The 25,058-nt window shown below is 34.8% G+C and overlaps 1 protein-coding gene across 7 annotated transcripts in view; it reads left to right on the forward strand.

The window, feature by feature from the left end:
• pds5a (PDS5 cohesin associated factor A) overlaps positions 1–25,058 on the forward strand; it is a 222,185-nt gene that overhangs the window by 146,119 nt on the left and 51,008 nt on the right. For all 7 annotated transcript variants that reach the window (XM_069924889.1, XM_069924887.1, XM_069924892.1 and 4 more), the window contains 10 exons: positions 2,711–2,816; positions 3,339–3,499; positions 6,232–6,355; positions 7,088–7,246; positions 14,165–14,233; positions 14,716–14,852; positions 19,572–19,695; positions 20,796–21,000; positions 23,462–23,576; positions 23,731–23,863. In XM_069924889.1, coding sequence (XP_069780990.1) covers positions 2,711–2,816; positions 3,339–3,499; positions 6,232–6,355; positions 7,088–7,246; positions 14,165–14,233; positions 14,716–14,852; positions 19,572–19,695; positions 20,796–21,000; positions 23,462–23,576; positions 23,731–23,863 — 1,333 coding nt within the window. The remainder of the gene's footprint in view (positions 1–2,710; positions 2,817–3,338; positions 3,500–6,231; positions 6,356–7,087; positions 7,247–14,164; positions 14,234–14,715; positions 14,853–19,571; positions 19,696–20,795; positions 21,001–23,461; positions 23,577–23,730; positions 23,864–25,058) is intronic.

Genomic DNA, 25,058 nt, shown 5'->3' on the forward strand with positions numbered 1-25,058 from the left:
TTCGTGTGCAATCAGATTTGACAAAATTATTTAAATTAAATTAGTTATCCAAATAAATAAAGAAAATTAAAGAGGATTTAGAAAAATGGAATATATTACCTATTGAAGGGTAGAGTGAATTGTGTTAAGGTGAATGTTTTCCTCGAATACAAAGGAACTAAATGTTTGTGTTAGAACATTTTTATGGAAAGGAAAAATGGCTAGGCTTTCTTTGGAGAAATTAATGTGGAAATATGATTTAGGAGGTTTACAGCTCCCCAATTTTATGAATTATTATAAAGCAGCACAGTTGAGATTTTTCAATGTAATGTATTATTTAAATAATGTTCCTGCATGGGTGAATATAGAAATTGATAAAATAGGAGAAGCACATTCACAACATTTTATTTATAAATGGAATGCAAGATCGTTAAACCCATGCTGAAACGTTTAATTGAACTTTGGAATAAAATCGATAAAGTGATTGTAGGAAGAGGTTTGATGTCTAGAACACCTTTATTTCAAAATAGACTTATTCCATAGAAAATCTTTTTTTTAAATTTGGCAGTATTGTGGTATTAAGAAAATTGAAGATTGTTTTGAAGCCAGGAAATGTATTACTCTTAGTAGAATGAAGAAAATGTCTAAGATATTGGGAAATACATAATTTTGTTATTATCAAATTAAGAGATTTTTTGTGAAATTTTTGGTCAAGATTTAGAATTACCAGTGGAGACAGTTATTATTATGTACTAGGGATGTAAAGAAATTAATTGCAGAGATGTGTAAATTATTACAAAAGAAGGTGTTTATAAATCAAAACAAAAATGGGTGGTAGATTTAAATAAGCAAAATCATGAACGTAGATGGATTTAGATATGTAGAGAGAGTATGAAAAGTACAATAAATGTGAAATATCAGTTAATTCAATATAATTTTATTCATCAGTTATATTTAACACGACAAAAGTTACATAATATGAACTATACCTATTCAGATTTTTGTTTTAGATGTGGGCAAGATGTTGGTACTCTTTTGCATTCAACTTGGCACTGTTCCACAAATAAACCTTTTTGGCTTGATTTGGGTAATTTATTAGAATGACTAACTGGAGTAAAATTCCCACAGGATCCAATGTTATTTTTACTGGGAGATATTAGAGGAATTAAACATAAAATTGAGCATGTACCAAGTTAAATTTGTTCAAATTGAGTTACAGTAGTTAGAAAATGTATTGCTGTAACTTGAAATTTGGATATTGATTTGGGAATGGATCGATGGTATGTAGATCTGTTTGGAGATATATTCCACAAGGAAATTACTTATTATTTAAGAAATAATACATTTTGTAAAATATGGAGTCCATATTTACAAACTGTGTGTATTAAAATTTAAATGAATCTCAAACATTCCCTTATAGGTCTCTATATGTTTTAAAGTATCATAAAGTGAAGTACTCCTGTTTTGGTTTTCTTGTCCCTCTTTTTCTTAACTTTCTTTAGTTTGTAATGGGTTTGGGGGAGGAGGTGGGGGATTAATAAGAGGTTTTTCTTTTGTATTTCTTTACTCTTTTTTCTTTTATATAAAATACCAGATGTATTTGGATTGTTTGAAATATTGTAATAATGTTTGTTGTGCTATTATTATTAATGAAGCATATGAAAAACATTTCAAGTCAGGACCTTTTATCAAAAACCAAAAAAAAACCAAATGTTTGACCATCCATTTTTCCCCATGATGCTGCTTGACCTGTTGATCTCTCATCAGCTTCTCTTTCCTCATGGTTCTAGCATTTGCAGTTCATTGTATTCTTTGATACAAATTTTGTATTGAAGCCTTACAGTTCTGACAACTAATTTTATTTTCCTGAATGAAATAATTCAAATTTTGAATAAATGTATTGAGTAATCTTAGTGTATTTCTTCTCTCTGAGATTGTAGCACTAATTAACAACTTGTGGCTCACTGTTTTCATTCTGTAATTTATTTTTAAGATCATTGTGCATGATATATATTGTTTTCCAGCTATTTTGTAAGAATAACATTAGTATTTTCACTTATAACTAAGTGTAAATGCATTGGAGTTGGGGCTTTATCCAACCACAGTGAAGTAAATTTTGTATTCAAAAGGCAACTGCATGCCCATGTTTCTGATTTTTATCAGCTTTTCAAAGTATAATTGTATGTATATTGTATAATTTTGGGTCTCTGAGCACAGTTTGGGTATTTTAGTCCTTGTGCCAGACTAGATTCCAATTTGATGTTTCATCTGTATGTGAAATATCTTAACAAACACACATTGTGACTTAATTATAGGAAAGTGGTCTGGAGCACTCAATCTTTTCAGTAAGTCCTTTAAGATGAAGGGTAAATGCTTTGGTTCATTTCCAGGAAACCCAACTGCATGGAGTTTGCGAGACTTTGTTAGCATTTTGATGCCTTTGTAAATTTTAGTTTGGAGCAAGTTCCTTCACCCTCCTGAATTTGAAAAAAATCACATTTCCCATCAACTTATGCATGTTTCAACATAATAAAAAACAATTCTGGAAATTTCTCTCCAATATTTCTAAATAACTACAAATTGATGCATATGTTTAAAACAAAATTTTAAAATTAACTGAAAAGTTAATTTAGAAAGTTCAAAAAGAGATGATTTTATATTCAAGTAATTAGGAGCAGATTGTATTTGTATTGTATTTATTCCAAAAGCCTAAAATGTTTGCATTTTTCAGCTCATTAGTGAAACTAATGAACAAATCCATAGAAGGGACTGCAGATGATGAAGAAGAGGGTGTGTCACCTGATTCTGCAATCAGGGCAGGCTTGGAACTGCTTAAGGTATTCACTTCTCAGATATGTTGAAGTAAAAGCTTTAAAACTGAAACCAATTTAAATTTTGTACTTTGAATCCCATAGTTAACATTTATTTAGGACCCTACACAGAAATGCACTATTCCCTCAAGGAGGTGATATGTTATATTTGTCAGATGAAGCATTGAAAAGCAGAAGCGTTTAGATCCAAGCCCAGAGGAAGTAATGAGAGTAGTGCTAAGGTGTTTTCTGCCAGACTACTGGCTACCATCATGTCAACCTTCTACAGGATCTCTATTGAGAGTGTCCTGGTTACTGTTATACAAATTTCAAACTAACTTGTTTCCTTTCCTAGTCTGATTCTATTTCTTTTGTGAAGCTTATGACATTACGCAATTTACAGTTGGGAATTGGCTATGACTGTACAGTGTTTTAACATTAGTACTTATTATATAGACTTAACTTGGAATCAAAGTTCATTTAAAAATAATGAATACTGTACCCAAGAGTAAAAGATTTATTTATTTTGTACCAATTACTATCTTACAGGTTTTATCATTCACACACCCTACCTCCTTCCACTCTTCAGAGACGTACGAATCGCTCTTGCAGTGTCTAAAAATGGAGGATGATAAAGTTGCTGAAGCTGCTATTCAAATCTTTAGAAATACTGGACACAAAATAGAAACGGACCTTCTTCAGATTCGCTCGTAAGTTAATGTTTTTGAAGAATACTTTTCTTGGACAAGGAAATGTTAGCATAATTAGTCATTTGTCAATTTACACATAATGCATTTGTAGAAAAGTTTGTGTATAAGATCTGTGCCTCTCTGCATTTATTGCACAAACAAATATCTCGTGTTGCACTTGATAATTTATAAAAATTGTCCCAAAACCTCAGTTCTCGCCAGGATATATTGCTTAATTCTAAGTAGCATGCTTTAGATCGGGAGGGGGCAAAAAGGATTCAAGACATTGGAGGTAGTGCTCAAAAATATTCAGTGGAACAATCTGTTCTTTGTGGAAACTAGAGAAGCTAAAGTTGTTTTCCTTAAGTTAAAAAAAAAGTTATGGGGAGATTTAATAGTTGTTAAAAATTTGTGGAGGATTTGCTAATGTTATAAGATCTGTTTCCATTGTGTCCAGAATATTCATTTTTAAGGTAATTGGCAAAAGAGGCAGACTGGAGGTGAGGCAAATTGAGACCTACAATGTGCCGTCAGAAGGAAGTAAGAACAGATTTACTATGCAAAGAGATCTTGATAAATACTTGAGCAGGAAAATTTGCACCCTTTGTAGAAAGCATGGGAAATAGGAACCAATGGGATAGCTTTTACTAATAGATGATATAGGCATAGAGTATTTAGTTGACATCCTCTGCACACTACATGTTTCTAATTTTAGTTTGTATTGATTAGTGTACGATTTGCTTTTTTTTTAACCCAGATAAATTCTATGATTGCTGGAAACCATTTTAAGTTAAAACTTGACATTTTTGGCACTTAACACTTGTAGTTAATCTTTCCACTTGTTTATCTCTTTTATTTCAAGCAAGATCTTACAGTTCTTTGCACTATGTTTTTATGTATCACAATTTAATTGTGGGTACTTTGTTTTTGTTGTATTCTAGATTATTTCCCTTTGAAGTTCTTAAAGGCAGATTCATATCAAACTATTTGGCTCTTTTAATGTAAATGTTGCAAGCTCTCCAAACTGCTTGCATTCTCACTACGCACAAAATTGATTCAAGTTTATTGTCATGACTACCGAGTGCAGTGATAAAATTTGTTTTCCAAGCTATCTAGCTAGTTAACCCATACATAGTACAGCAATTATACCGAGTGCAGAGTTCAGTTAACTCAGAGAAAAGGTATCATTATTTTACTTATGAGATTCATTCAGGAATCTGTAAACAGAAGGAAAGAAACTGTCCTTGAAAGTGCAGGTGCATAGTCTCACACTCAAGAATGTTCTTCCCAAAGGGACAAATGGATTTGTATTAATACAGGCTTTTCAATGGTTAAGAGGTGTGGATGTCACTGGTTCGGCTAGCAATCAGTTGCCCATTTATTACCTTAAAGTTATTTTGAAGTATTACAATCATTTTGGTGAAGATACTCCTGTATATGTCCACTTTGGTATGCATCGAAGTCCCTAGCAGGATCCCTGATTTAACAATTATGGTGGGTCTTTTCTACAGGTGAGACTGAAAAATTGTCAAGAATCTTATGGAAGTATTTGAGGCATTGGTTAAATATATGGTTCTTTGAATATGTTAGGCAGATACTTAAATTTGTGGAATAGCTCTCCTAATATAGATATCAGTCTCTAGATGTTTTACAGGAAGGCTTGAAAGGTCCTCAAGGGCAGAAGTAGATGGTCTTGTCAGGACTCGGGTTGATACCAAATAGGGTTGATACCAAATAGACAAGCTGGATATGTTTATTCAAATTATAGATTTTCACAAGTGAAGGACAACACTATAGCGCATAATATTTTTGCAGCAATCCAGTAGTTTCATGGCATTTAAATTATGAATTTCATGTTATTTATTCACTTAGATTTAAATTTAACTGCCTTGGGTATTTGAATTCATGTGTTCCTATTATAAGTGGGCCCCATAATTATTCATTTCTGAAGTCTTGTTTGAAGGTTGGTTAATGGATAGAACACAGAGTTTAGGAATAAATTCATAATTTTAGTTTTGGGAGTCTGATGCTAGTGAGGTGCAGAAAGGATCAATGCTAATCGGTAATGTATGTTGGCCATTAATTACAAAAGGAACTTCGAGCCAAAGAGTAACTATGTCCCCATCTGATCCCATGGGGGTGGGGGGGGGGGTGGTTGATGAGACACATCTGGAATGTTTCCCCACCTAAAGAATGATGTTTATCTGATGTGGTCAACAGATTATCTCCCAGAATGACTGGTTACCCTATAATTAAGCACTCTAGGTATTTGCACTTAAGTGTAGAAGAGAAATTATCTCATTGAAATACCCCAATTAACTCTCAACCCACATACGTTTTTGAAAGGCAGGAGTGAGTGGCAGCGCTAGCATCCCAGGTTTGAACCTGGTGTTGTCTGTAAGGAGTTTGTACATTCTTCTGTATCTACGTGGGTTTCCTCCAGGTACTCTTGTTTCCTCCTACCCTTCAAAACGTATGGGGGTTTTAGGTTAATTTGGGTGGTACAGTCTCATGGGCTGGAGGGCCTGTTACCGTGCCATAAGTCTACATTTAAATGCAAAAAAAAATGGATGGTTGGAGATACTGGGAGAATGTACAAGCTCCAGATTCAAACCGGGGTCACTGGTACTGTATTAACGTCGCACTAACCTTGCCACCCAGGTAAAATGTCAAGAAATCGAGAAATTAGAAGTTCAGCTGGATTTAGCTTTCAAAATGTTATTAATCAAAAAGATAAAATATTTTTATTACAGCACACTCATTCCCATTCTTCATCAGAAAGCAAAGAGAGGTACTCCTCGTCAAGCTAAGCAAGCTGTTCACTGCATTCATGCTATCTTCACAAACAAAGAAGTACAATTGGCACAGATCTTTGAGGTATCTGAACAAATCTTTATTACTATTCAGTGGATTGTTCATTCATTGTTGCTTCATTTAAAAGTTTTTAAGAATTTGTCAAATTATATCAAGTTATCTAGTTTGGTGTTTGCACTGATAATTTGTCAGGTCATAATAGCTCCCCAATTTTTGTAATAGGCTGCATGCAATTTGTTTTCTGGTTATTTTGTCTTGAGCTGATGCGAACAGTAATAAGTGGCATTTTGAAAGATCAGAGTTGGGATTCAGACTCTTGGTCTTTCCTGTAAAACATTAAATGCCCATTATTCTGTTGTCTTTCTAAGAATTTTTTATTTTAAATTGCCATAATAAGTTGAAAGAATTTTAGTGTTGCTGAACACTTGAAGTGCAGGAACTACTGCAATGAATGAGTATTTTATGATGGAAGCTTGCACAGGTGACCCCCACATTACAGCTGTTCAGGTGAGGGAAATTCGCCCTGAGATAAATCACATGTCACCACCCAAAAATTTGAGATACAAAATAAAATTTGCACTCTTAGAATTTGTGGGAAAGAATTTTTTTTCTAAACTCATTTTTTGATATATGTGCAGATGATGCAGTTTGTCATTGGTGAAAATCACTTCACAGCCTATTCTGTTGAAACATGACCCACTGTAATATGGGAGTTTCCTATACAGTATTTTCAGTTTACTATTGAGGTACTTGTTTAGCTCTTTGTAAATTCTATGTATGTATACTTTTCTCCAGCCATTAAGTAAAAGCCTAAATGCCGACACCCCAGAGCAACTGGTAACTCCACTCGTCTCGTTGGGACACATTGCAATGTTGGCACCAGATCAGTTTGCCTCTCCAATGAAGTCGGTGGTCGCAAATTTTATTGTAAAAGATTTACTTATGAATGACAGGGTATGTCAAGTTTATGCACTGCATCTTGCTTCCAGTTGTTTCACATTTTAGTTGCTAAAATTCTAACTGTTGTTGCCTTGTGAGATTGTTTTTTTTCCATTGTATTCTTCAAAACATTCTGTTGCTTCTGTTGGTAAATTTGTAAGTCTAGCTTGTGTTCCTCGATTAAAAATTGTTCAGTTTAGGTCATAGAAGCTTTCCTCATACAGCTCCTATTGAAATTGTATTTTCAAAATTATATATTTATCTTAATGAATCTACCAGATATAGTCTTAAATTAATTCACACTTTTTCTCATTGTTCTGTATTAATTTGGTCTGTATTGTCTCAAAATAATGACTGCTGCTTGGTATATGCATCTGATGCCATTCTCTCAACAATCACTCACAAAATGGGCAGAATGGACGAATATAACTAATGAGGAGCTTTTCTACCAGAAAATATTCAAGTGGATTGAGAATCACCTGAAGCTACTTAAAAGTAAAGAATTTATGGACTCGAAGTTCCACTGTGCCTCCATTGGAAATAAACTGCTGTATAGGCACCTGAAGGCTTGGGTGCATTTGAAAATCCAAGAACATGTGATGCATAGAACAACGTTTGAGGTCAGCAACTGTAATAATTTTTCATACTATTGAGGCCATCTCAGGGGCAAAGAGCCAAGAATCATAGCTGCTCAAGTAGAAATCAGAGATAAGTTTACTAAACATTTGGATACAACCTTCACCTGCTGGAAGGAACACCGTAAAGAATCCGAATATCATTCTGAGCACCTTTGACTCCATTATATAGCAACCTTTAGGTCCAGCCATGATTGATAAGAAATCAGAAATGCCATTTGAAAAACATTGCCTCAGGAGCAGAGAGTGTTCCTGCTTAAGTTATAAAGCTTGATAAAGAAAACATTTAAATCAGATTTACAAGCTCTCCTCTCTTGTCTGGAAAGAGGAGGTCATTCTAGCAACCTCAGAGTGACTAATTGTGACCTCCTTCAAAAAGGTATGCTTCTGATTGTGGTACCTGCAGAAAAGTCACCCTGGTGTGTACCAGCTGTAAAGTCATTGGAAAATCTTTCTCAACCACCATTTTCTGGTTGTCAAAACACTGCTTCCTGGATTATTGTAAGGGTTTATCAATTTTGAGGTACACTCGGCATAATCTCATCACTCCCAGAAAAATCAAGAACATGTATGGATTATTTTCATTTCACAGAACCCTTTCAACTCATTCAATTGAGGATAATTTTGGAACATCATTTTCAAATTTGCCTGACTACAGAATATTACTTTTTTTTAATACTTTATTTAAAATTTAAAACCATAATACATAAATTTAATAAACTTAATACAAAATATAAAATATTAATAAGTATATATGGCATATAACATATACCCCCAACCCCCTACTAAAAAAAAGCCCATCTCCCTTTGTATACTCATTACCTAAAACAACCCCTAATCTCCCCCCCTAACTACCCCTTCTCAAGAAAGAAAGGAGGTATAAACTATAATAACATGGATAAATATTGTGGATTGAGACATTTCACCACACCAAGGCAGAAGTATTCAAAATTTTAAACCCATATAATCCAAATAAGGGCTCCAAACTTTCCGATAGAAAAAATAATTATCCCGTAAACTATATGATATTTTTTCCAATGGTATGCAAGATCTCAATTTTGTATCGCATCAAAGTAAATTTAACTCTTATCGGTTTTTGAAGTAATCACAATACATTTTCTTGCAACAGCAAATGCTAATTCAAAAATGCTATTTGAAATTTATTTGATCTTAATTCCAAACAAATCTTTTTAATATTACTTAACAAAAATATTGATGGGTCCATTGGGAATTTAACTGTAAAAATATTTTGTAAAAATTCCTTAAACCGCATGCAAAAAAACCTTCACCATTTTACAAGACCATGTTGCATGTAAATAATGTTCTTTTTTCTTTCTGGCATGCATAGAAAATAAATTGTATCTCATTAATTTCTCAGGAGTTAAATATAATTGATATATAAAATTATAATGAATCAATCAATATCTTACATTCACTATTTTTGTCATGCTATCTTTACACAAATTTCTCCAACCCTCCTGAGTAATTTGTATTCCTAAATCTTTTTCCCATTTTAACCTAGATTTTTGTAAATCTGGCTTAAACATTTAATTCTGTAATAATGCATACATTTCTGATATAAATCTTTTTTTCCTACCGTCCGTAATTAAAATTTCAAAACTAATCTATCTAGGCAACCTGTTACAAGCCCAGAGTACCCCAAAACCCAGCAGGAATAGACATTCACCAAGACAAATGGTTATTTAAACAAAAGTTGCTTTTAATTATCTTTAAACATGAAAACAGAATCACACTTTAACTTAACTCACCTAACTTAACCTCCTTCTAATTCTAAACGCAAATGTGTGTAAGTTCAGAAAAGTTCTTTGGTTCACAGTCAAATCTCACTTCTCATTCCCCCAAGTTTACTGGTTGCAGGCAATTCTTATACTGTCACCACATAGTGCCTTTTTGTTTTTCTTAGTCCAAGTGAAACATTAGACAACAGTCCTCTCCTTTTGCATGAACCACAAGGGCTGTGACCAGGCTGAACTAAGCACTCAAACTCTGTCTTCCAAATGGGGTTTTCCACAAGCTTGCCAGCTTGTCCTGTTCAAGTCTCAGTTGCTGCCACTGACTTTAAAACTGTAGAACTGATCTCTCTCTCTCTCTCTCTCTCTCTCTCTCAGAGAGAAAGCCTGTTTGACTCTCTCCTTGCAAGATCACATGACCCTCTTAGAACCAGCAAGTACCCCTCCTGATAATCTGCAGCTCCAACAAGATCTTTCATCTGTTGCCTTTTTATAAACAACAATCCATTAGTGAAGACTCTTGTGTGGACTCCACAAAACTTTTGCAAAGACTGTTGGCCTCAATATATCTAGCTTGAGCAGAGCTCCAGTATTTTAAATAAAATCTTTTAAAGTGTTTGTATGTGACCCCTATTTATCTCCAAGAAACATAACTATATTGTCACAAACCTCATAGTATTCCCAAATCCATCAACAAAGCTCTAACTTGATAACAAAAAAACAGTATTCAATGGTATTTCATATTTTTTCTTCAATCTTTGAAATGTAATAAAATAACCTACTTCATAACAATCCTGTACAAATTTAATTCCTTTTTGATCCCATATTTTTAAAAATTGGTTATTAACCTGTAAAAAGAAAAAGTTTATTCTGATATAAAGGTGTCTTAATAGAAACTTTACCACATGTACCTATCTTTTCATTTATCTTATTCCATATTTACATCAAGTGCATCATAATTGGTGTATTGTTTATGTAACAACTTCAAATTCCATTTGTATAGAAATTGATCCATTTACATTTAACAATATTCTTACAAGAGGTATAATCATCTTCAATTAATGGCATAGTTTCACTTTTTTCCCCCAATTAATTTTGTAACCAGATATTACTCCATATTATTCCAATCTATCGTATAAAAATCTCAAAAGTTTCTTTTGGTTCTGTTACATAAATCAAAACACTATCCGCAAATAAATTAATTTTAAATTCAGCAGATTTCAATTTAATTCCTTTATATAGATATCTTGTCTTATTAATTGTGCCAGAGGTTCAATTTATCTATGCCAACAATGCCGGTGACAAAGGGCAACCCTTTCTAGTAGACCTCTCCAACATAAACGGTGATGATATCTGCCCATTTGTCACAACTCTAGCCATTGGATTTTTATATATTGCCTTAATCCAACTAATACTGGTCCAAATTTAAATTTTTCCAACACTTTAAATAAAAATCCCCATTCCACTCTATCACATGCTTTTTCAGCATCTAATGATGAAACTATAGGTAAGTTAGATATCTCTTGTGAAATATTTATCAAACTAATTAACTTTGTAATATTATTGACAGAATAATGGTCTTTTATAAATCCAGCCTGATCTACATGAATCAAAGAAGGTAGATACCTTGCCAATCTATTAGCGAGAACCTTTGTTACAATTTTATAATCAACATTTAACAAAGATATAGTCTATAAGAACTTGCTGTCAAAAGGACTCTATCTTTCTTAAAAATAACTAATAATAGCTTGAGAAAAAAAATCCGGTAAAGAATGAATTTCCAAAGCTTCCTTAAGAACCTCAATCAATAAAGATATTTTGTAAAATTCAGCTGTAAACCCATCTTCAACTGGAGATTTCCCAGTTCTATAATCTCATTTTGAGTAAAAGGAGTCAGTCTCCAATTCCTTAATTTCTTTATTAGTTAATGAAAGTAATTGAAGATCAAATAAAAAAATTATCTATCTTAACTTCATCTTTCACAGCCTCAGAAGTGTATAATTTTTTATAAAATTCCTTAAATACATTATTTATCTCTTGAGGTTTATTGGTAATATCTGAATCTTTTCTAATAGCTTTTATCGTTCTTGATACTTGTTCTGATTTCATTTGCCAAGCTAAAACTTTGAACCCCTTCCGTTAACTCATAATATTTCTGTTTAGTTATTTTAATAATTTTTCAAATTTATAAGTCTGTAATGAATTATATTGTAATTTTTTATAAACCAATTGTATCTTTTTAACCTCTGTTGAATTTCGTTGTAAATCTTGCTCTAAGGATTCTATTTCCCTTTCTAATTTATTTACTTCAGCTAAATGTTGCTTCTTAATTTTAGAGGTATAACTAATAATTTGTCCTCTTAAATCTACTTTCGGAATATCCCATAATATAAACTTGCTATTAATAGAATTTACATTTATCTTTGAAAACTGCTGTTATTTGATCCCTCATAAAATTACCAAAACTCAACATTTTTTAATAATTAAATCTCCATCAATATGTAATATCCACTTTTTCCAATCCTGTATATGTTATTAGTAAAAGAGAATGATCTGATAAATGTCTAGTTTTATACTCAGCAAATACTATCTGACCTTGAAATTGTGCTGATAACAGAAATGTCTATTCTAGAATAACAATCATATCAAAATGAATAAAAAGAGAAATCTTTCTCTTTAGGATTTAACTTCCTCCATATATCATCAAATTCATTTCTTTCATTAAAATTAATATTTTTTTGCCATCTAGTTACTGTTTTTGGAAATTTATCTAATAATGGATCCAAACAACAATTAAAATAACCTCCAATCATAACTTTATCATATACTTGTAATAAATTAAGAAAAGAATCGTGTAAATTTTTCATCATCCACATTAGGTGCATAAATATTCATGACTAAGATTCAATTTATTATCATAGTAATAAAACAGTGTCATATTTATATGAAATTTTGCCTGCTGCAAGGCAAACAGATTCTTCACCGACAGGAATTGCCTAAGCACCATTTACAGTCAAAGAGAGAGAAGCAAAAGATAGTCCCCCCCAGAGTCACTGAGTGTCAGTTGATTCACCTTCAGTGCTTCCACAGCACCCACAGCCACACAGAGTCCAGTCCAAAGTATTGGCAACCTGAGCTCCAGATCTGAACTTACGACATGGTCAGGAGGCCTTCAGCACCCTCGGCACCTCCTTGCATTACAGTTCTGATACGTGGTATCATTCCAGCCAGTTTGAGCCAGTCTCCAGCAGTCCTCAGCCCAGTGTGAGTCTCCCAACAGCAGTCTCCAGCTTCCACACCTTGAGTCACCAGCAGCCCGCCGCATGCACTGGTCCCTCAGCCACAGAGCTCCCTCACCTGCCTGCCAAGATCCAAATAGATCTAGATCCAAAGCATTACAAACTTTTGTGAACCATTTCTTACTGGTGACAGGCAAGGCTGCATCATTGTCCCAATGCTTTTCCCAGTCTTTTACACCACAGGTCCAAGCAAAAAGATTCCCACTGGAACCAATCTACATAATGAATAGAAAACCTGAGCCTACACTGCATAAATGAGTTAACTTCAATCATTGAATTGATGTATTTAGACAACATCTGTATATACTGATGATCAGTAGTTGATCTCCAAGTCTTCAACTAAGGAAAAGGTAGTATGTTCAAGATTTGGATGATTTTTAATCTCATGGTCCACTGAACAGCTAATCTCCTGTTCTCCTGTATATGGAAGATATCTATGGATGTCAAAAGCACTAAGTGCCACAATAAGTGGAAAGTTACCACTGCTGTCTCTCCAACGTCTTCCAAATCCACTTAAAAGAAAAGTGAATTAACTTCAGTGACGTATCCCCAACGCTAAGGATATTCTATTGAGGAAACCTAAATTATTAACTTGCTGACACTAGATGCTCTATTCCAGACTCTAAGAGCAAGATATAATATGTAGCTGGAGAGAACAATAAAGGTGATGTCCTCGGTTATCTTGACAAAAGTACATCTTCAGTTAAAATGGAGAAGGGCCAATTTTGATACTTTGAGTCCATTCATCAGCAGTGGAATATAAACAAAGGAAGGTGGCATGGTTGGCATAGCGGTTAGCACAGCGCCTTTACAGCGTCAGCGATTGGGACCAGGGTTCGAATCCTGCGATGTCTGTAAGGAGTATATGCATTCTCTCCATGTCTGCTTGGGTTTTCTCCAGGGGCTCCAGTTTCCTCCCACTGTTCAAAACAGTGGTTAATTGGGTGGCACAGACTCATGGGCCAAAATGGCCTGTTACTGTGCTGTATGTCTAAATTTACATTTTAAAATTTAAAATACCTCCCATCATATGCACTGGCATTGAGATGCCTCCATGGGCTACTGCCTCTGAAAGGTTGGAAAAGTTGTTTGAATTGTCTCATATGAAATATTTAAAGGAAATTGCAAAATAATATGATCTTCGGTGATATTACATCACCTGTATCGACATCACCTGATATAAAATCAAAAATGTATTGTTTGTCACTTATACTCCACATTCAAATAAATGTTGATGTCTCTTCCTAGTTTCCTGGAGGGAAAAATGGTAAATTGTGGACCCCAAATGAAGAGGTTTCTCCAGAAGTTCTAGCAAAGGTACTGTTAGATGAGATAACAAATTAAATCTATAAGTTTACTGGCTATTTGGAAGTTGATGGTGGTTGTGATCAAGAAGTAAATTCAGGATCTTTCTACTGATGATGCCGTTTTCTCTGGACTACTTTTTATTTGTACTGTCATTTCTCTTTTGATTACATCCCCTCACCTCCTGTCTTTTACTCTTTGTATTTTCAATTTTATTTACTGTAATCTGACTTTTTAACCAGTTTACCAGTTGGCATTATTAATCGAAAGTATTAACTAGATCCACAAATGTTGGCAGAAATATTCAATATTTTTAGTATTTTCTGTTTCTTCTCTCTGTTTCCAGCAATCAAACTGTTCTGCTTTCATATTGATTTGTTTGACTACGTAATTTCAAGGCCTGACATTTTTTTAAAGGTCTTTGAAATATTTTGCAGAAATAGTTATTCATAAGATTGTATTTATTATGCGTTAATTTAACTTTTTCCCACTAGGTACAGGCTATTAAGCTTTTGGTACGGTGGTTACTGGGGATGAAAAATAATCAATCCAAATCTGCCAATTCTACACTTAGGCTGTTATCAGCCATGTTGGTTAGTGAAGGTGACCTAACTGAACAGAAAAAGATAAGGTAACTTTGCTCATAATAATTGTATTTGTTCTGTTGACTTTATTCATGAACTTTTCAACAAAGAATGATCCCATCAGTGTATTTAAATTAGTAATAAGAAAAAAATGATTAATGAAATATCTCTATGAAAACATAGTATCCATTGATTACATAAAATAATTCAATATTTAATTGAAGATCTTTCTTCTTTGTTATCAGTTACATTTCTCTTCTGATGAAAATTTTCTGCTCCTAAGTTGTAATTTTACCAGTTGCTTTTTATAGATTTCAAAATATTAGGTGGTGGTTTGCACAGTAATTAATGTGAACTTTCTCATTCAGATTGTGACAATTAAATTTTGGACTCTGAGGTTGAGCAGTTGGGTCCCAACTGGTAATTGTCTGTACCCTTATTATGCTGAAGTTGCATTTGTATTCAAGACAGACCATGAGCAGCTGGTGAAAGCAATACTTGGCTTTATTCAAATTCTTAATAACAAAGGCAATGTATAAACAGTCACACCTTGCATAATATACTACCTATTAAGACACCAGGTGATCAATCTTGGTCTTGTGCTGTCCGTTTATTTTCTGTCCCACACTAACGATTGGAAAGATTGTTCCAAGGGTCTCTGCAATCCTGGCTTCTGGTGTGGTTCCATGATTTGGTAAGGTGTTGCATCTATTTCCAAGACTCATCTCTTTCATATTCCTTCTTTTCTCCTCTAATGAGAAGGTAATTCATTGATGTCCAGTTTGGATATTTTGTTGCAACAGGAATATTGCCTACCACAGTATCACTTCTATGTGTAGCATCTGGTTATTAAATCCCCTGTTCTCCAGAATTCTAGCAATCGGCAGCCTCATGCAACCAGCAAAAAAATTTCAGAAAATAAATGGGTAAAAAATATGGAAGTTTAAAATTGGCACATCTCACCACGAGTTCGACAATCACGAAACACACAATCTCAAGCAACCGTAAAGTGCATTTATCTGGCATCTACCAATCCCCATATGTGTTGGATACCAGGCGTTTTATTGTACTGAGTCATTCAAGTAAAAAACAACATAGAATTGATTGCAGGTAGCAGTTCATATTTCCTTTTTGATTAATTGTACTTCGGTGCTGTTGTTAGTTTTTTGCGGGGAAAAAAACCTGAGAATTATGAATGAAATGTAAGTATTGTTGGAAAGATGGATGAGCTTGGACCATGGATCAGCATGTGGAGTTATGACATTGTGGCCATTAGTGAATTTTAGTTGCAGAAAGGCAGGAGTGGTAGGCAGCTCAATGTTCCTGTGTTTTAGACATGATAGAGAGGGGGGAATGAAAAGAGGAGGGGTGCTGTTGTTAGTCAGGGGAATTGTTACTGCAGTGCTCAGTCCCAGAACATATTAGTGAACACACCCATTGAGGTTATGTAGGTGGAACTGAGAAATGAGAAATATTAATGGGATTATATTATAGATCAACCAGTAGTCAGTCCTCTTAATATATAGCAGTCCCAATGAGAGAGAGTGCAAAACTGGATCTCCTTATATGGAATGAGACACTGAATCTTGTGACCATAATACCATTAGTTTAAAGATAATAATGGAAAGGGATAGGTCTGGTCCTTGGGTTGAGATTTTAAATTGAAGAAAAGCCAATTTTGAAGGTATCCAAAAGGATCTGGAAAGTGTGGATTGGGACAGGTTATTTTCTGGCCTTCAAAAGTAAAATTTAGAGAGTTTGTATATCCCTGGCAGAATTGAAGGCAAGAAAAATGGGTATAAGGAACCTTGTTTTTGAAAGACATTGAGTCCCTGATTAAGATAAAGGAGGAGGTGCATTGCAGGTATAGGCAGCAAGGAACAAACAACCTACCTGAGGAGAAGTAAAATCCCAAGGGCTTCTTCAGATGTATCAAGAGCAAAAGGATAGTGTTGTGACGAAAGGGAAAAGTTCATTGGGTTTAAAGAATAGTGGGTCTGGACTCGAGTTGAATGCAGAAATATTTTTTATTGAAACACACGTAAGGGGATCATAACAGGGATAACACATGCAAGTAAATATTCAATCACAATACAATGCAAGCAATCACATCAGACTGAACACTACCAATACCAGTAACTGCTTACACTTTCACGAGCACAGTACACCCCAGTCACATCAAACTTAATAACTTTATATAGACTTATCACAACCAAGAAATACAATTGCTACCTACTGTTGTCTAACGTGGGCAAGGCTCCGATACTATTTCTAACTACAACAGTATACAACAGCTCCAATACCTATATACTGTACATCTTACCAGTGACTCCGCCAGCGTTTTCCAAGCTGAAAAACTAAAAAGAAAGAGCTGCACCCGGTGGAATTTATAGTGCAGTAAGGTGGAGGGTCCGGCCCAGGTAATCACTAGATGATTAAAGGGGCCAATGGTCAGGTATGCACCAATGGGTGGGCAGAGTCCAACTTAATTAGCAGGTAATGCATCTTCCGACTGGGTTCCAAGTGGAGAGGTCACGTGATCCTCAACAATCCACATTCCCACCAGGTTCCAGCCAAAGAGGTTACATGACCCTCCACAATCCAGATATCAAGGGACACAATTAGTCCTCTTGAAAATCAGAATGGTCATCCATGCATGAAATGAGGGGCTTCATAAATGTTTTGCCTCTGTATTTACTCATGAGACAGACATCAAGTTGAAAGTGAAGCAGAACAGCAGTGAAGTCATGGAACCTATACAGATGACAGTGGAGCAGGTGCTTGCTGTTTTAAGGCAAGTAAGGGTGGATAAATCCTCAGGTCTAATTAAATATTCCTTAGGAATTTGAGGGTGACTTGTGCAGAAATTGCAGGGGACCTAGCAGAAGTATTTAAAACATTCTTAGTCATGGGTAAGGTGCCAATTAGAGGATAGCTAATGCTGTTCTGTTGTTTAAGAAAGGGTCTAGAAATAATCTGGGAAATTATAGGCCGATGAATATAAATTTATATAATACTTGGACAAACAGGAACTGATTTGATAGTCAACATTGCTTTGTGGTCGTGTCTAACCAACCTTACAGAGTTTTTTGCGGTTGCCAGGAAAGTTGGAGGGAAAACTAGTGGATGTTGTCTACATGGAGTTTAGAAAGAGCATTGACAAGATCATGCATGGGAGGCTGATCAAGATGGTTCAGTCGCCTGGCATCCAGGATGAGGTTATAAACTTGATTAAACGTTGGCTTTGTGGGAGAAGTCAGAGAGTGGTTAGGGTCAATTGCAAGGATAATTTCTTTCAACGATCTAGAGATAATCTGGTAAATTGGATCAGCAAATTTGGGGGTATACAGGGTAGTGAGGAAAGATCCTAAAGCTTGCTTTGGGATCTGGTCCAGCTACAAAATTAATATGTAAAATTGAAGGTAGAATTTAATTCAGTCAAGTGTGGGGTGTTGCACTTTGAGAGGACAATCCAGGTAAACGGTAGGGAAATGCGGAATGTGGCACAACTGAGATTTGGGAATACAATTGCATAATTTCTTGAAAGTGGTGTCACAGGTAGATAGTGTGGTAAAGAAAGTGTTTGGTACATTGGCCTTTATAAATCAAAGTATTAAATACAGGAGTTAGAATGTTATGTCTTTTGGTCACCTACCTACAGGAAAAATATCAATAAAATTAAGAGTACAGAGAAAATTTACATGGATAGTGCCAGGATTTGAAGAGCTGAGTTATAAGGAAAGGGTGAATAAGTTAAGATTTCATTCTCTGGAGTGTTAGGGAATGAGGGAAAATTTGATAAAAGTATCCTAAATTATAAGAAGAATAGATAGGGTAAAAAGCATTAAGGTTTTCAACTGGGTGAGACAAAAATTAGAGGACATGGTTTAAGGATGAAAGGGGAAATATTTATGGGGCCCTCACTCTCAGGGTATTGAGAGTTTGAAACAAGCTACCAATCTAGGTGATAGATCCAGGTCCAATTTCAGTAATTAAGAGAAGATTGGATAGTTAAATTTTAATTTAATTTAGAAATACACCATGGTAACAAGCCCAACCACCTAGACCTGCACTTCCCAAATACTGCCATGTGACCAATTAACATACTAACTCTGTACGTGTTTGGAATATGCAAGGAAACTGGAGCAAACACACACTGACCTGGGGAGAATGTACAAAATCCCTACAGACAATGCTGATTTGAACCCAGGTCGTTAGCAATGTTCTCGCACTGCATTTACTACAGTGCTAACCGTGCCACCGTAATATGTATGGGAGAGCTATGGTCTGTGCAGGTTGATAGGATAGAACTTGTTTGGCACGAACTAGATTGGCCAAAGGACCTGTATCATTTTTCATGTTCTATGGTTCTAGAGAAAATAGAAAATAATTGCACATTTTACCATGTAATTTGATAACATACTTGCATACACCATTGCTTTCCCTTCCAACACAATTTTGTGATTTTGTTAATTGTCAGAATTGATTTATTTATTTATCAATGGGAACATGATCTGAAGAATAGCAAGAAAAACAGATATCCTGATTTCTTGTTAGTCGATTTCAGATATGAAAGATTATCCATATATGTGTAAGTAATTTTAAAAATTATCAGGTAAGTAATTTACTACTTTGGGTTTGTGGTTTCTGTGATTGGCTTTCTATGAGTTATCATTATTCAGATTGAGAGCTTTTAAAATTTACAAATAAATGCATGAGGTGGAACTTTGCCGGGATAGTTTGACCTTGCTTTTCCTGTCTTGCAGTAAATCTGATATGTCTCGATTACGGTTGGCTGCAGGATGTGCTATTCTAAAACTTGCACAAGAACCTTGCTATCATGAAATTATCACCCCAGAGCAGTTTCAGCTTTGTGCACTTGTTATTAATGTAAGTGTTCTTTATTTTTATTGCTTGTGTCATGCCTTTATGCTCATTCAATCTAAAATAGTTTTCAACATGAATATTATAGGATTAAATAGGCTCATCAGTGTTCAAATGTTAGGAATATATTGAGTGTTAGATCAGCTAATTTTCAAATAATTTTAAATGTCCAATGAGGTATCACAAAATAACTGAACAAAAATGACTCAGCTTTGTCAAACAGATGGAACATTCACATCATCATTTATAGCAGTAGTTTTCAAACTTTTTCTTTCCACTAACATACCACTTTAAGTAATCCCTATGCCATAGATGCTCTGTGATTAGTAAGGGATTACTTTCTGGGCCGCAATCCCATGTAGCCGTTTGCTCTTCTTATTGCCAGAAGAGCTATACTTATGAGATGGAAGGATGCTGTCCCCTTACACATACTCAATGACATGCTTGACTCTGGAAAAAAAAAATTAGATCCTCTACTTTTGTAATGAACTTTAATATTCTAAATTTATGGGGTACTTTCCTTAATTATTTTCAGAATTTATTGGATTATTGGATCCCATTTTAAGGTCTCGTTGTCCTTTCTTTCATGTATTAATGAAACATGTTTAATCATAACTTCATAAGAGAAGGGTTAGATTATTAGAATAGTTTTGTTTTATATACATTTTAGTTTTTTTGTCTCATAGGTTGCTTACAGCTCTTTGTTATTACGTCTTATATATATATATATATATATATAAATAAAAACTCATTGAAAATATTGGAAAGAGGGATTACTTAAAATGGTATGTGAGAGGAAAGAAAAAATTTGAAAACCACTATTTTAATCGTACCTAATTGGCTTATTATGTGCACAGTTTCATAACTCCAAAGGAAATGGGCCAATTACAATTTTTCTCAAGGAAAATATTTCAGTAACAATTGGGACTAAAGCAGTGGTTCTAAACATTTTTTTTCCACTGATTTGTGGAAAAATCAATCCACAAAGAAGTTTGAAAACCACTGATTTATAACATAATCTTTCTCTTCTACATAACAAAAGTCATGTTTATACATAGACATTCTGCCAAGTACAATATGTTGATTTTATAATTTTATTGTTAAAGGATGAGTGCTACCAGGTGAGACAAATATTTGCTCTGAAACTTCACAAAGCCCTCGGAAAATTGATGCTCCCACTGGAATATATGGCGGTGTTTGCACTCTGTGCCAAGGACCCTGTGAAAGAGCGAAGAGCACATGCCAGACAGTGTCTCCTTAAAAATATAAGTATACGGAGAGAATATATTAAACAGAATCCAATGGCTCATGGTTAGTACATTATTTACAATCAGTGCTCCTAAATGTATTACAAATTGTAAATCAATGTTAGATTTAGTTTAACTAAATTCTCATAACTTATTTCAACATGAAAGAGTCCATTGAGACTATGACGACTCTTAGAGTAATCCTATTTTCCCATTCATATCTATGGAACCACTTGTTAGGGAAATAAGCCCATTAACTCCACTATGATTCTCTAACAACCCACCTTCATTTCGTTAATTATGGTAACCACACCTACTTTTGGTATATGAGTGGAATCTGGGGCAGATTGTCACAAGAAAAACATACAAACTCGACATTGGTTTTTAATCTTCAATGTTGTTTTAAAGAGAGGGTGCAATAAATCAAGTCATTGTGCACCAGTTATATCAACCCCGGTTATTATTGGAATCAATTCCACTGGCATTTAGTGAAATGCAGATTAATCATTGGGATTTCTTAAGGAAAGTTTGTAAAGTCCTAGGGAAGAACATTTGATGTTATCATTGAGTTGCTCTCTTGCTTTTTTGTGATATTATAAACTATATATGTTTAAAAATATAGGAAGATAAATGTTTTGATTAAAACTTGACTGTATGACTGATACGAGGCAAGCACAGACTGTGGAAGGATGTTGATGGACTGGTCAGTTGGAAAGAAATATGCCAAATGAAATTATGTCTGGAAAAGTAAGAGATTCACAATCTCTTACTTTTGGGGAGGGGCAATAATGCAAGCTAAATCATAATAGATTGGAGTTTACTGGAATGCACAGAGGAATAGAGGAAACCTGGAGCTCTGTGACATTACAACAGGTTGATAAAGTGAATAAAATTTCATTTTATTTACATATTACACAAGGCTTAGAATACAAGAGCAGGGAAATTATGGTAGAACTTAAGCCATAGCTTAAGTATTATAGTCTGTTCAATTATGGTAATCTTTTTACAAGAATATTAAGTCTCATTGCAGAAAGGACGGAAGAAATTGATAGGCTGTTGTCGGGATTGGAAATTTATTGGCAGATTAGTAAGCCGAGAAAAGAATAGAAGAGGTTGGGAGAGATTTAATTAACATGTACTAAATTACTACAGACCTCTTTAATTCCTTCACCTTGTTTCTTCTTCCATAAGCCCAGCCATTCCATTCATAAGGTGCATCTTGATTAACATGCTGATTTGAATTTCTATCCTCTGGGCATAATTTAAGACTGATTTTTTTCCGAATCCCTACCATGCTTAGCCAAATGAATTTTCTCTTTGCCTTGCTTTCTGGATTTCTAGGATACTTGCCCAATCCCTCTACGAATACAAATACTGTGCCATCATTTGCTATTCCCTGAAACAAATATTTTTAAAATGTTATTATGAGTTAAAGATAGAATTGAGAATAAATTACAACTTTCAATTTGGGGCAAGGAACGACATGGGACAAGGAAACTAATTTCCTTTCAAAATGCTTTCCATACATAGATTATTGTTATGTAGGGGGTAGGGCAAAGCCAGATGTATGGAATGGAGATACAGATGAGCCTGATGTAATTCTGCACTTAAGCGATGAAATGGTCCTTCAAAGTATATCGGGTATGTGAATTTTCCATGTTTATACGGATTTCTGCACTTTTAAAATCCATTTTCCACATTTTTGAATGATTTCCGCATTCAGGAGCTCGGATCGGGGCCCATCGGTTTTCTCACAGCTACTTTCAAACATGGGTGCAGTGCGAACCTCAGACTCCTTGCAGGAGTGGGGCCTTGGTAGGGAAGTGTCAGTGATCGGCGGCAGCCAGCATTTTTTTGGTAGTCAAGGTGGAATAAAGCAACAAAATGATCGTTGTAACCAGGAACAGGGTGGAATAAAGCAGCAAAATATTCATTGTAACCGGGAACCAAGGTGGAATAAAGCAGCAAAATATTCATTGTAACCAGGAACCGGGTGGAATAAAGCAGCAAAATATTCATTGTAACCGGGAACAGGGTGGAATAAAGCAGCGAACACCTCAGGAAGGTAACAAAAAAGCATGGAAAAGAAAAAGAATAAATTGACAAATCGCTGTAAGGATAAACATTTTCAAAGTTGATAAAAAATAATAAAAATGTTATTAGTATACATTGACATTCACATAATTTTGTAATGTCTATTCCTATATTGAAATGCAATAAAAGAGGCTGGAAACTGCTAATTTTGTGTCTAAATTTTTTAAAATTTTCCAAATGGGGCAACTGCCCCCCAGATAGCTGTGCCCCCTTGATCACCACTGCACACCTTGTGCAAGCACTTGGCTCTTTTTCTTATTTTTAATTCACTCATATGCCTGGTATATTCACTCATATTTGTCTTAAAGTCCATTGTTTTTGGTTATTTTGAAGATAGTTTGTGGACATTGGCTGTTTTATTAAAATTGTATGCATGGATCCAACACTAAAAACTTTCAACAAACTTTTAAATATACTTTTTTTTACTTTAGAGAAACTTTTGTCGCTATTACCAGAATATGTAGTTCCATACACAGTTCACTTGCTTGCCCATGATCCAGATTTTACCAAAACTCAGGACATTGAGCAGCTGCGCGACATTAAAGAGTAAGTAATGCAAAACTGGGAATTTAACCTGGGAACATCTTGTTAATTTAATTGTTAAATGTAGAAATTGCGATTGATCAAATCCTCTTTGTCTTGTATGATTCATTTGTTCCTTTTTAATGCAGCTAAGATTTTTCCACTTGTATTTGGTAAGGTGCCTGTGGTTCATGTTGGAAGTTTTAATGGCAAAAAATGAAAATAATAGCCATGCTTTTATAAGAAAAATGGTGGAGAATATCAAACAAACAAAGGATGCCCAAGCACCCGATGATGGCAAAATGAATGAGGTGAGAAAAACATATTTGTAGAATGCTACATAACAGTTTCAGGAAAGCTTTTTCAATTGTTTGATGTGTGCTATTAAAACTGAACTGACCTCTAAAGAAAGATTTCAGCTCTAAATAGTTTTAAATTTCTTTAATAAAATGTGCAGTGATATTTGTGACAGAGTATCTAGAGGTGGTTTGGGAGGAATTGCTGGAGCAGCTTGTACACACATTTCAAAACACAGAATTTTTGCAGGACTTTTACAGAATGCTTTTTGGAGAAAAAACAACAAAGTATCGACAGCAGCTTGCCTGGAGATCATGTGAACTTTGCAGACAGAGGGAGAACAGTTTTGCTCTCAGAGAGGGAGGGTGTGAAACAGTGTGAGAAAGATGCACAGAAATCAGTTGCAAAGGGACAAGCTGACAAACTTTGGAAGGCTGCCTGGTCAAAGGAGAAGACTGGCGATCTGAAAGGTGACCTGAAAGAAAGAGGATCATCTGGAGAACCCTGAAGGGGGCAAGTTTCGTCAGTAAGATTGATTGAGAAGGAATCTGTTATGGATGTTCTAGAAAACTAATCTCTCTCTGAAAACCAGCAAGAACCCTCCTGAGTGGTAACCATTAGCCTGTTAAACACCTAAGCCTGGTGAACTTGTTAATGATAAATTCTGTGCACAGTACAAGAACTTTTCTAATCTTAAATATACATTACACACACCTGCGCTTAGTATTAGAGGGGGGATTAAGTAGGTTAGGTAGGTTAAGTAAGTTGATAGTAGTAAGTTAAAGTTTAATTCTGTTTTCTTGTTCAAATATAATTCTAAACTCCTTTTGTTGAAGTAACCCTGTGTTGCGGTGCATATCTATTGCTGCTGGTTTTTGGGGTCCTCTGACTTTATTATTGTTTGGGTTGTAGCATTACTGTCTCAGCTAGCATTTATTGTCGTACTTTAATTGCTTTTGAATTGGCTGGCCATTTCAGAAGGGTGCTGAGAGTCATCCATTTTGTTTGATTTCTTAGGTCATGTGCCCAGTTGGGATCAGCAGCTGTGTGCAGTCAAGTTATTTGGGTGTGATTGGTTGAAGGGTGGGGAGAAGATAGTTATTCGGATTTTAGCTTGTGTCGGGAAAAGATTTGGGAAGGGGTTAACGACTGTGGACATGAAGAAGAAAGTATTTTAAAGTAACTGTTGTCAAAGATGACTTATTTCCA

The sequence above is a fragment of the Narcine bancroftii genome, chromosome 3 (assembly GCF_036971445.1).
Source record: "Narcine bancroftii isolate sNarBan1 chromosome 3, sNarBan1.hap1, whole genome shotgun sequence".
Lineage (NCBI taxonomy): Eukaryota > Metazoa > Chordata > Chondrichthyes > Torpediniformes > Narcinidae > Narcine > Narcine bancroftii.